The 12,081-nt window shown below is 36.8% G+C and overlaps 1 protein-coding gene across 3 annotated transcripts in view; it reads left to right on the forward strand.

The window, feature by feature from the left end:
- Tpr (translocated promoter region, nuclear basket protein) overlaps nucleotides 1–12,081 on the forward strand; it is a 59,521-nt gene that overhangs the window by 17,711 nt on the left and 29,729 nt on the right. For 2 of the 3 annotated variants that reach the window (XM_021154820.3, XM_029482354.2), the window contains exons 14-24: nucleotides 1,144–1,251; nucleotides 2,138–2,364; nucleotides 2,855–3,018; nucleotides 3,630–3,763; nucleotides 3,853–4,001; nucleotides 5,265–5,427; nucleotides 6,573–6,707; nucleotides 7,139–7,279; nucleotides 8,981–9,146; nucleotides 10,786–10,952; nucleotides 11,690–11,842. In XM_021154820.3, coding sequence (XP_021010479.1) covers nucleotides 1,144–1,251; nucleotides 2,138–2,364; nucleotides 2,855–3,018; nucleotides 3,630–3,763; nucleotides 3,853–4,001; nucleotides 5,265–5,427; nucleotides 6,573–6,707; nucleotides 7,139–7,279; nucleotides 8,981–9,146; nucleotides 10,786–10,952; nucleotides 11,690–11,842 — 1,707 coding nt within the window. The remainder of the gene's footprint in view (nucleotides 1–1,143; nucleotides 1,252–2,137; nucleotides 2,365–2,854; nucleotides 3,019–3,629; nucleotides 3,764–3,852; nucleotides 4,002–5,264; nucleotides 5,428–6,572; nucleotides 6,708–7,138; nucleotides 7,280–8,980; nucleotides 9,147–10,785; nucleotides 10,953–11,689; nucleotides 11,843–12,081) is intronic. The other variant, XM_029482349.2, reaches the window with a different exon arrangement.

Below are 12,081 nucleotides of genomic sequence, written 5' to 3' on the forward strand. Positions count from 1 at the left end.
GATAAATAAATTTATATCTTCTATTAATTGATATGGTTTTTTCTTGGAGAATTTGAGTAAATTGTATCCTTAATTCCGAATTAAATCTTCTGTTATAGAAGCCGCTGACATTGAGAAGTAGCTAATAGTGTTTTTACAGCAGTGTAACTTTACTCATTGTGCCCTAAGGGACTGTTGGCAGTCTGACAAATTAATCTTGTATTTCTATTTTCAGAGAGGTCTCTTGGGACCAATTAGATCTTTAAGTTTCTCTGTTAATAGGATATTGCCTTGATCTTCTTGGTATGTGAAGTGCATGTCGTTAGTTAAATGGCAGATAGACATATCAATTAGAATAGCAGCTTTCGCCTTATAAAACAGTTTGTTCCTTCACTGTCAAAGAATAATAAAAGGGCTTAATGGTCATTTCTGCATTTTTTTTAATAAGTGGCATTTTCTATCTACAAGATGAATAATGTGTTTTCTAGTGTAAATCTTCAGCTCTTAATTTGTAGGGTTCTAATGGCAACCCAACTGCATCTACTTTGCATCTTAATTCACCTTGTATGTACTTAGTAGGTTTATGAGTGCTGTCTTTTGTGACTGTTTCTGTACTTCTATTTTCCTCTTGCACTTATTCATAGCTTCTTAAAGGTGTATGAACTAACAAAATATATTTAAAAGTATATGAAAATAACTATGAACCTAAATATGCATAAATTGGAAATAGAACACAGATTTCCCTTTAATCCATCTGATCTTGTGCTAATGGGAGGGTTCTCAAAACTCCACCTCAAACTATGGATACTGCAGAGCTCACCTACTAAGTGGGTACTGTTTTGGTTGCTGCTGCTTTGCAAATTGCCACAGACTTTTAATCAAGTCTTCTGTGTCTTACGCAGCATATTTAGTTTTGACATCTCAAGTGTTTTAGTCTAACCGTGATTACTCTTGATCCTTCTGATCATGATTCTGGGGTCATTTGGATACGCACTGTGAATTTGATTCTTATTTTTGCATAGTTGTATTTGACAACTTGTTAAGGGTAGAAAATGCTTTTAATTGTCATATATATAATATATAATGTCATATATATATATATATTTCTATTATTATTTATATCCTGGGTGACACTGAGTTTTCCCTTGCGTTTATATTTTAAAGGAGATTCAGCGATTGCAGGAGGACACTGATAAAGCCAACAAACATTCATCAGTACTTGAAAGGGACAATCAGAGAATGGAAATACAAATAAAAGACCTTTCGCAACAGGTTAGAACATTTTGTGTGATTTCCAGGTTTTTTTGTGATGCTTGAGTCTGCATCTTATGTCTCAGGACGTCCCTTCTAGGAAAGGCATATGCATTCTCGTCCTGTAGTAGGAATGCTCTAGCACTTACATACCGTCTTGTCACTGTCTTCCCAGAGATTTTTGATTGATTTTCACATTGTTGGTGACATTTGTAATGAGTACACAAACAATTGAAACAGGAAGCAGTTTTTGGTTGTTGGTCCCCATGTCCCAAGAGTGTAACCAGTGTTAGCAAGTTGGCGTGTATGTGTTTCATGCCATTCATGTATCAGTAAGTACTTATCTGAATATATAAGTGTGTTTTTTGCTAAAACTAGGTTACACTATGCATTACTCACTACTGCTGTTTCTTGAAAAGGGGACTTGAACAACCCTTCCTCATCTTTCTGGGTGCTGGGATTTTAGGTGCACACCGCCATGTCGGCTCTTCCTCTATCTGCCATATAAAACAAGCACTAAATAAATTACATGTAGTTTCATGTTAAAAAAAAATAGTCATTATTCTGAAGTTGTATTTTTCTACTTTCTGTAAGTTTTCTTTATATTAAAAGTAACTATTTCAGCCGGGCGTGGTGGCACACGCCTTTAATCCCAGCACTCGGGAGGCAGAGGCAGGCGGATTTCTGAGTTCAAGGCCAGCCTGGTCTACAGAGTGAGTTCCAGGACAGCCAGGGCTACACAGAGAAACCCTGTCTTGGGGGAAAAAAAAAGCTATTTCATTCAAAATTTTTCTTAGATTTTTTTTTTTTTAACATTAAAGTGATAGATTTTGATGTTTTATTTTTTAAAATACTATATATTAGCTTTGATTGGTTGGGGTTTATAACATTAAATTTTTGTTTCTAGATTAGAGTGCTCTTGATGGAACTTGAAGAAGCCAGGGGTAACCATGTAATTCGGGATGAGGAGGTCAGCTCTGCTGATATCAGTAGTTCGTCTGAAGTGATTTCGCAGCACCTAGTATCTTACAGGAATATTGAAGAGCTTCAGCAGCAGAATCAGCGTCTGCTATTCGCTCTTCGAGAACTTGGGGAAACCAGGGAACGAGAAGAACAAGAGACAACATCCTCTAAGTAAGCAGTGACCATGGCAATGTGTTAAGCTTAGTCTGTCCTTAGAGATGCTGGGTAATGGAGGTACTTAGGGAAACTGAGCAAAAATTCTATGGAATTATTTTTAATAAGGAGGTAAACTTCAGTTTAATATGACTAGTGCTAAAATAGGTAAACTTGGCAGACTTCATTTAAGTTTCAAGAAAGAAGTCTTCATGAAAAAGAGTCTGAGCATTACTCAAGCACAGTATGGAGGTTTTATAAAGACAGTGTGTTAGGGAAGGAAGAGTGGCATTAACTGCAAGAAGATTAAGTGTCAGTAGGCTTAATGCTGAGAAAGTAAGTTTTCCAGATGCTACTGATGAGTACAAGTACTTAAGTCTTCTATGGTGGGAATTTTAAGAAGGAACAGAATAAAGAGTATGAAAATAGTCAGCATGATTGAATGATTTATAATAGAAACTGTACTCCTCTCTGAACACAGACCTACAAAGACTTTTATTTTCTGCAGAATTGCTGAACTTCAACATAAACTTGAGAACTCTCTCACTGAACTGGAACAGCTCCGTGAGTCACGACAACATCAGATGCAGCTTGTTGATTCCATAGTGCGTCAGCGTGACATGTACCGAATTTTATTGTCACAAACAACAGGAATGGCCATTCCATTACAAGGTAGATTTTTATGTAACCACAGGACAATATTTTGGAAGTGAACTAGTGAATAGGTTTTTTGACAAAAGCAGTTGCTACTCTAATTTGGAAATTGACTTCAGCTATTGTGTGTGACTGATTGTAACATTGATTTTTAGGTGTCATTTTGACACTACTAAGAAAAAAAATCAATATTGTTAAAAACCATACTTTTTAGACTTAGTAAATTATATGGTTTGTTTTTCTTGTTTTAGTACTTTAATTTGTAATACATTGCATCTAATTTAAAATATGAACAATTTTTCCCTTTTTTTTTTCTTACATTTTATTTCTGTGTGTGCTTGTGTATGTGCATGCATGAAGGCTACTGTGTGTGTGAGGTCAGGGTAACTAGTGGGAGTTGGTTTTCTCCTGACAGCATGTGGCTCCCAGGGATCAGACTCAGCTTACTGGACAGCTTTTCCCACTGAGCTATCAAGCTTTAATAGTTTTTAATATTTCCATTCTCTGATAGGTCTAGTAATACTTTACTTTCTACTTACTTTAGTAGTGATGCTTTTGCAAATAATCCTTAAAACTGATTTATGAAAGCAAGCAAAAACATCTTATTTGTCTTTTTTATTTTTCTGAAGCTTCAAGTTTAGACGATATTTCTCTTCTCTCAACTCCAAAACGTTCAAGTACATCACAGACTGTTTCCACTCCTGCTCCGGAACCGGTCATTGAATCCACAGAGGCTATAGAAGCAAAGGCTGCCCTTAAACAGGTAAAGACTATACCTAGTTAAAGTCATGGGTTAATTTCAAGTTGAGTTTTTGGTGAAAATAGTATCATCTAATGATCTCCAATGTTTAGTTGCAGGAAATCTTTGAGAACTATAAAAAAGAAAAAATAGACAGTGAGAAACTTCAAAATGAGCAGCTAGAGAAACTTCAAGAGCAAGTCACAGACCTGCGCTCACAAAACACCAAAATTTCTACTCAGCTAGATTTTGCTTCTAAACGGTAAATTTTCTTTTGTTTGGGAATTAATGCTATTACATGTTGCACTCACAGTATTCTGACCAGTCAGGTCCCAGAATTAATTTACAACGGTGTTGCTTTTTTCTATGTGATGTGTTCTAAGATGAGAAACTGTAATCTTCATTCCTTAACATTGACTGCGAATTCTCCTGGTCAAGGCCAGGAGCGAAAGATAATGCTACTGGTTTTCTTTCCTCAGGTTGAGAGACATTGTTTCTGGAGCTCTTTCTGAAGAGATGAGAAGTGTGAATTTTTTGAGACAGGGTCTTACAGTATAGCTCTGGGTAGCTTAGTACTCAGTCAGTAGACTAGGCTAGACTCAAACTAGTGGCAGCCCTGCCTGAGCCTCCCAGTGTCGATATGGGTTTGTGTTGCGGGAAATATTAAAAAAGGAACTGGCACATTCCCACACATGTGCCAGCAACTCTTGTACCCTCTGTGGGCCCACTGGCTCTGACTCTACCTGCCAACTCTCCGGTGCTCCCAAATTCCTCTGGCTGCCACGCAACAACCATCCACCCCACAATCACATCACCACACCCATGTACCTGTTACAATCAAAATTTTTAAGGCTTATAGTTGGCCAATCAGATTTATGTATCAATACATTTTCAACTTACAGGATGCCAATACAGTAATTTCAGAACCAGTTGATAATGATAAAAGCTTTATCCCAATCTTTCTAACCTTATGATATCATAACTACCTGTGGCTGGTTAAAGCTACACTGGTTCATGTCTGCCTCCATCTTGGCCTTCCCCTTCTCTCCCTGAGATGCTCTGTCATTCCAGCTCCATCCACCTTTTCCCTGTCCAATCACAGGCCTCCTGCTGCCCTAATGTAATTGGACAGGGAAAATCTTGCAACAGGCTTGTATCTCTCACTGTATACCCCCGGGTAGCCTGATAATCAGTAGACAGGTCTACCCTCAAACCTATGGCAATTCTGCCTCAGCAATGCTAGTATTGTGAGTGTGTGGCACCATGGCTATCATTTCTGGAGCCTTTCCTTCATGTGCTTGTTAGTTTAGATATTTAAATTACATTGCCATTATTTTCAATATGAATTTTTAATAAGTTATTCAATGAAATATTTACTTATTTATAATTTCAATTTTAACTGTAAATAAGGGTAGTATAGAAAGTTGCACATTATTACACAAGCCACGTTCTAATTTTAATCATGTGAAATTAAGTTTCTGTGAAATTCTTCAAAGACCTAAGAACTGGTCATCTTTATTACCAGTTACGAAATGCTGCAAGATAATGTAGAAGGATATCGCCGAGAAATAACATCTCTACAAGAGAGAAATCAGAAACTCACTGCAACTACTCAGAAGCAGGAACAAATCATCAACACAATGACGCAAGACTTGAGAGGAGCCAATGAAAAGCTAGCAGTTGCAGAAGTGAGACCAACACCCCCTTGCTGCTGACATTTGATATGGCTACTTATTTCTTTAATTTTATTGGTTGAAATAGCATAGTAAAGTGTTGTTTAGACTATGATACATGTTTTCCAAATAGCTTACATATATCTAGGAAAAATTTCAAATAAAATTTTAGTTGACCATTTATAAAAAGAGAAAGAATGCTCCCAACTGAATATCAAATTAGTTTATGATAAAGTTAACACCCATCACTTTTGGCTTTTATTAAAAGCTAGGTACTGTATGTCATGTCTTTTATGAGAAATGGGTTCTAAAGCTAGTAAGCAGCTTGCCTCTGTTTGACAGTTACGAGAACCAGATTAGTTAGGACTTGAAGACACTGGGTTTTTGTCTGTTTGCTACATTGCATTTTATCTTGCTATACTTCATGATGGGAAACAGGAACTTTTTTCAAACCGTTTTAAGTGTTGATAATTAGTATGACTCAGAACTAAATCCGAATACTTTGTAGATACTGCATTTTAACTCATTCTTGCATTTCCCCTGAGACATAAGAGTGCAGTCTTTAACGAAGAAAAAAAAAATTGACTAGATTGGTTATTGCTTTAAAAGAAGTCTTTAGAAACTTTTGGCTTATAAGACTTAACATAATTCATAGTGTATTGATTTGACTATGGTGTAGTTACACACTAATATTTGTTCTGGTGTTTTGGATTTTGTTCTGGGTTTTGCTTTTTTTTTCTTTCTTTTTTTTTTTTTTAATATGTCTGTGTGGCTGTGTCTACATATAAGTTCCAGTGCTTGAGGAGTTCAGAGGTATTAGATCACCGTGACCTGGAGTTATAGGCAGTTATGAGCTGCCTACTGTGGGTGTTGAGACATCTGGAAGAACACCAAATGCTTTTAACCACTGAGCTCTTTCTCCAGCTCCCATTATATTGTTTTTAAAGAATAGTTTGCTAGAGCTAAGTTAACATAAGTATGTGTTAAGTCCAATCATTTTAGTTCATGAAACAGGGAATTATATTTACTTGATCAAGAGTTGTAGTCTAAATCATACTAAGAAATACATAGTAAAGAAAACATTATTTTAATTTTGTAAGTGTATTACTTTTGACACAGTATTTCCCAACACTTTTTCTTTCACTTACATTCATTTTAAGGTAAGAGCAGAAAATTTGAAGAAGGAAAAAGAAATGCTTAAATTGTCTGAAGTCCGTCTTTCTCAGCAAAGAGAGTCTTTGTTAGCTGAACAGAGGGGGCAGAACTTGTTGCTGACTAATCTACAGACAATCCAGGTAAACAGATAAGAAGTGCATGGAGTGATATTTGATATTATCTTTTGTATCTTCTTAATTTTTCTAACTAAAAGTTTTATGTTACTTTTTCATCCATTATAGTTATATGTAAATTGGTGGTGTGCAAAAGAAAATACTTTAAAGGAAACTCAGAAAGAGAATTGATTGAAACAAAGTAATTAATATGTGAGAGTCTTAGAATTATAACTACTCTAATGTTTTTGCCCCCATTCCATACCACTAAATATTTAATATGAAATAAATTTTTTAATATGAAAAGTAGCCAAAATACTTTGTATATGTCCAACAACAATCTTCTCAATTCTAACCTCATCATGGATTACAATCTCATAATTTTATATAGCTTCCAATATTCTTTGTCTTGCTTAATTTCTTTATTGTTAAGCATCCTTCACTTCTTCTTACATTAGGGCATACTAGAGCGATCTGAGACTGAAACCAAACAAAGGCTGAGTAGCCAGATAGAAAAACTGGAGCATGAGATCTCTCACCTGAAGAAGAAATTGGAAAATGAGGTGGAACAAAGACACACGCTTACGAGGAATCTAGACGTGAGTATTAGCATCTGGGTCTATGTAATTTATAGTTACTGTTCTGTACAGAATCTTAACTATGCCTGGTCATTCTTAATATTTTTATTCTTTGACAGCTCTGTACATTTACATAATACATAAAATCATATCTGTTCACCACCTCCTTCCAACTTCCACTATTGCTCCCGCTTCGCCTGCCTCACAACTTTTTGTTCTCATTTTCTTTTATTAATTACCCCCGAGTCCAATTAGTGATCCCATAAGCCCATTACAGCAGCCTACCTACAGCCACATCCCCAAAGGAGAGCAGTTCTCCCTCTAGCAGCTAGCAGCTGCCAGTAGCTTCTTCCTCATCTACACTTAATTTAACTGGCTTGATCTTGGGCAGGTATTGTCTAGATAGGTAATCTCAGCTCCTTGAAGGTGATGTGTGCAATAGCCATGTTGTGACTAGAGTCTGCATTTCACAGCTCCCCTCCCATCCACTTGCTCTTCTGTTCTTTCTGCTTCCATTTCCAAGAAATCCCCAGAGCCTCGGATGGTAGGAAGTTGATATAGGTGACCTGCTCGTGGCTGAACACTGGTGTTCATTAACCACTACACACTGCAAGAAAGAAGCTTCGCTGGCCAGAGTCAAGAGCAGCATAAAGCAGTGCAGTTCGATAGCATGACCATTGAGCTAAACAACAACAGGAAGTTTCCAGCTGGGGGTCTACAGACTTCCTAGTCCTGGGCTTTTGACTGGGTTTACAGTACTAGGTATGAAATTCTTACTGTAGAGCAGGCCTTGGAAATCAGAAAGCAGTTTGTAGCCCCATAGCCACCATGCCATTGTTGCACTGGTGGGCACTTCTTGCCAAAATCAGTATTACACCACAGAGGGTCTAGCACTGGGTAAGCAATGTCTTTTCTCCCCCAGCAGCCTATATAGCACCATCTGGTATAGTGTAAGCTATTCTTCAAGGTTTTCTGTTCATTTCAAGGTTGACCTCTCCATCCTGCAGCCAAAGTGCTAACCATCAGTAGGATCCTAACTATCTACTTTAGTAGGACAACAAATAGCAGTAGTCCCAGGAGTTTCTGACCATGAATTTAGATACTGGATGTTTTGTATTCTTTAGAATTTTCCCTAGTTAACTTCTGGAAAGTAGTAAAGTTAAAAATAGTTTGAGTGTTGCTTTTAATGAAGTATTAAGCAGGCCCAGAATGGTGCTTGGTTTAACTCTACTTATTCCTCAGCACTGATGCAAGACCTTTGTAAAGTCCTGGCTATGTGGTGCAGGGAATATTTGGTGTTTTTGGCTGCTCTTTACTCTTCATGTTGAGCCTTTTGGTAATATGTGATAATTTCACAAACATGCTTATCACAAATGTGCCGGACATTGAAGAGAGGTACACACACACACACACACACACACACTCTAGCATGAACTAGAGATACTTTGGTCTTCAGGAACTTTGTAGGTCTGTGTTCTCAATTCAGGGAATCTGCTAAGATCTCTTCGTTTTCTTGTGACATATTCCTGTGTCTAATTTCAGTAAGCTAGGCTATACTTCTCTTTCTTACACTAGAAACCATGATTGTAATATGTGCTTTGTCATGTTAAGAATTTCTAGCTTAGCAAGTGTTCTAAGATCCTTAGGATATCACTTTGAATATCTAGTTACATAAGAACCTAGTAATCATCTTTATAGTGTTAATGCATTTGTTTCTTACAGGTTCAACTATTAGATACCAAGAGACAGCTAGATACAGAAATAAATCTCCATCTTAACACAAAAGAACTGTTAAAAAATGCTCAGAAGGACATTGCTACACTGAAACAGCACCTTAATAATATGGAAGCCCAGCTCGCTTCACAGTCCACACAGAGAACCGGTAAAGGTAAAGAGAGTAGTTTGGTGTAGCATTAAGTAAAACAGACAAGTCTTACAGTTTATACCCTGTCTTGAAACTAAATCCCCTCTTCCTGCATGCTATGAAGGCTGGGAAAAACATTTATTTTCCAAATAGGAAAGTTCAGTTGGGAATCATAATAAATTTGGAAGACTTGAGAATTCAAATAATTGTCTGACATCAGGCTAAGCTGTTCTGAGTTCTCTGATCTTTGAAGCTATCTATGGGTATGGCGTGGTATATTTTCTGTCGATCAAACCCAGAGCATCACATATGTAAGACAAGTTCACCACAACAATAAAACCATTTATTGATTCTTGAAATTAGTTTATTGATTGAAATGAGAACTTGTCTTAGAGTTGTTGTTGCTGTGAAGAGACACCATGGCCAAGGCAGCTTTTAGAAAGGAGTTTAATTAGAGGACTACTTTATCGTCATGGCAGAGAGCATGGTGGCATTATAGACAGACATGGTGTTAGAACAGTAGCTGAGAGCTACTTTCTCATTTGATCCTGGCTAGAAAGAGGGGCCCTGGGCCTAGCATTGGCTTTTGAAACCTCAAAGCCTACGCCCAGTGACACACCTACTCCAACAAGATCACACTCTAACCCTTCCAAACAGTCTACCAACTGGAAACCAAGCATACAAATGTTGGACCCTGTGGGTGATCAGTCTTATTTAAACCACCATAGAGGTTTTTATTAGATCTATGATAAAGTCCAGCCTAGAACTTATATGTAGACCATGCTAATCCTGAATCAGTGCTCTACCTACCACTGACCCCCAAGTGCTGGAATTAAAGGCATGTGCCACTATGCCTGGCTTAGTTTTTATTCTCATTTATTCTCATTTATTTTGATTAGTATTCTTGGATTAAATACTTCATTTGATTAGGGTGTCTTATACAGATGAAGAAATTCAACTTTTTAAACATTTAAAACTTTTGTTCCATATTATCTTTCTATATAGTTTTACTAATAATAGAAAACAAGGTTATGTATGTATAATATTTATGTATTAAATACAGATGTCTGATATATGTTTAATAGGTGTTTTACTAAAATCTCTTATTGATATGATATTTATGATAAAGTATTCCTTTCAACTTTCAGTTTGCTCATTTTCCATTTACTTTAGCTAAAACAAAAATTGAGATAAATTGCAGTTTGGATTTGGTTCAATATTCTTTCAAATAGTCTTAATTTTCGTGATGAGATTTTAAACACTTAAATTTTTGGAAGCAGTGATACAGCAGACTTTTAAATTTTCCTTCCTTTCTCCTCTTCCTTTCTTCTTCTTTCTCTTCTTTCTTTTTTCCTTCTTTCCTTTCTCAGACACTAGCTTCCATGGCTCTGGCCAGCCTAGAACTTATATGTAGACCATGCCAAACCTGAGTCAGCGATCTGTCTGCCACTGCTCCCCAAGCACTGGAATTAAAGGCATGTGCCACCATGCCTGACTTAGTTTTTATTCTGATATTCAACATGGATTATGAATTAAAATACACTTTATAGATAATTTTAGCTTTAATCCTGATTTCATGTACTTTTGACAGAAGTCATTTTTATTATTTCTTAAAGCATTAATTGAAAGTATATATTTTACTAGAGCGGTTTATTTCTTCCAGGTCAGCCTGGTGACAGAGATGACGTTGATGATCTTAAAAGTCAGCTAAGGCAGGCTGAAGAACAGGTCAATGACTTGAAGGAGAGACTGAAGACAAGTACTAGTAATGTGGAGCAGTATCGAGCCATGGTGACCAGCTTAGAAGATTCCCTGAACAAGGAGAAACAGGTACATATAAGTCACACTGTCCTGAATTAAGAACTTGCTCCTTTATAAAGCAGTGTGCTATGGGTTAGGGTGACATCGTTGCTTTTACTTTTGGAAAGTTTTGGAGTCTAATAAATCAAAACAAAAGTTACACGATTTAGAAAGCTCAGACATTGGGGAGAATGAATATGAGTTATCTGCTGCTAGTGCATGACTTCGCGTCACAGTTGACAAGTGGGAACATTGGAATAGAGAGGCATGCAGGTCATCAAAATAGTGGACAGCTGTCAAGCCTCAGTCGAGGGAGTATTCAGATAAGCATATCAGGTTATTTTTTTGCGCTTATATGGAACCATTGATTCTTAATGTGTCATAGTTCGAAAATTTTCTTCAAAGGGTAGTGTAGTGGATTAAGGATATATTGTAGAGAGTACCACCATTTTTTTAAAAATGCTGTTGTGACTGGCATCAATCCATATCAGTGCGTGAGGAACATCTTTTAGTGATAGACTAAGTAGATTTGGGCAAATGAATATGAGGCTGGAAGGGAAAATAAAGAGATTCAGATTTCAATATGGAAAAACCCAGGTTGAAAGAGAAGTTACACTTCTAGATTTCTGTGGTATATCTGCTTGGCTCATCATCTTAGGGATTCTTCTCCTAGTATAAGACAAATAGTAACTTTAGTCCAGTTCAGTTTAAATTGGGAAAAGTATTGCATATCATGTTATTACTCTTGTTTCTGGCTGCTTATGAAGGTGACTGAGGAGGTTCATAAGAACATTGAAGTTCGCTTGAAAGAATCAGCAGAGTTTCAGACACAGTTGGAGAAGAAATTGATGGAAGTAGAGAAGGAAAAGCAAGAACTTCAGGATGACAAGAGGAAAGCCATCGAGAGCATGGAACAACAAGTGAGTTCACTGGGATTCACAGGAGCTTGCTTTCTTAGCAATCTGAGTTCACTTTATTAGTTCATAAGTTATACTTTGGTTTGTCTCATCAGAAATTGCTTGAATGCATACCTATGAATTTTAATTTTATATTTTCACTCAATTCTGTGCATCTGTATAAATTTCCTTTTGAAAAATTTAGATCACTTGACAAAATTGATTATTTAGTGCTGCTTTTTAGAAAGAAGCTCTGCCTTGGA

The sequence above is a fragment of the Mus caroli genome, unplaced genomic scaffold, assembly GCF_978045245.1.
Source record: "Mus caroli unplaced genomic scaffold, Mus_caroli_1 scaffold_1, whole genome shotgun sequence".
Taxonomy (NCBI): Eukaryota; Metazoa; Chordata; class Mammalia; order Rodentia; family Muridae; genus Mus; species Mus caroli.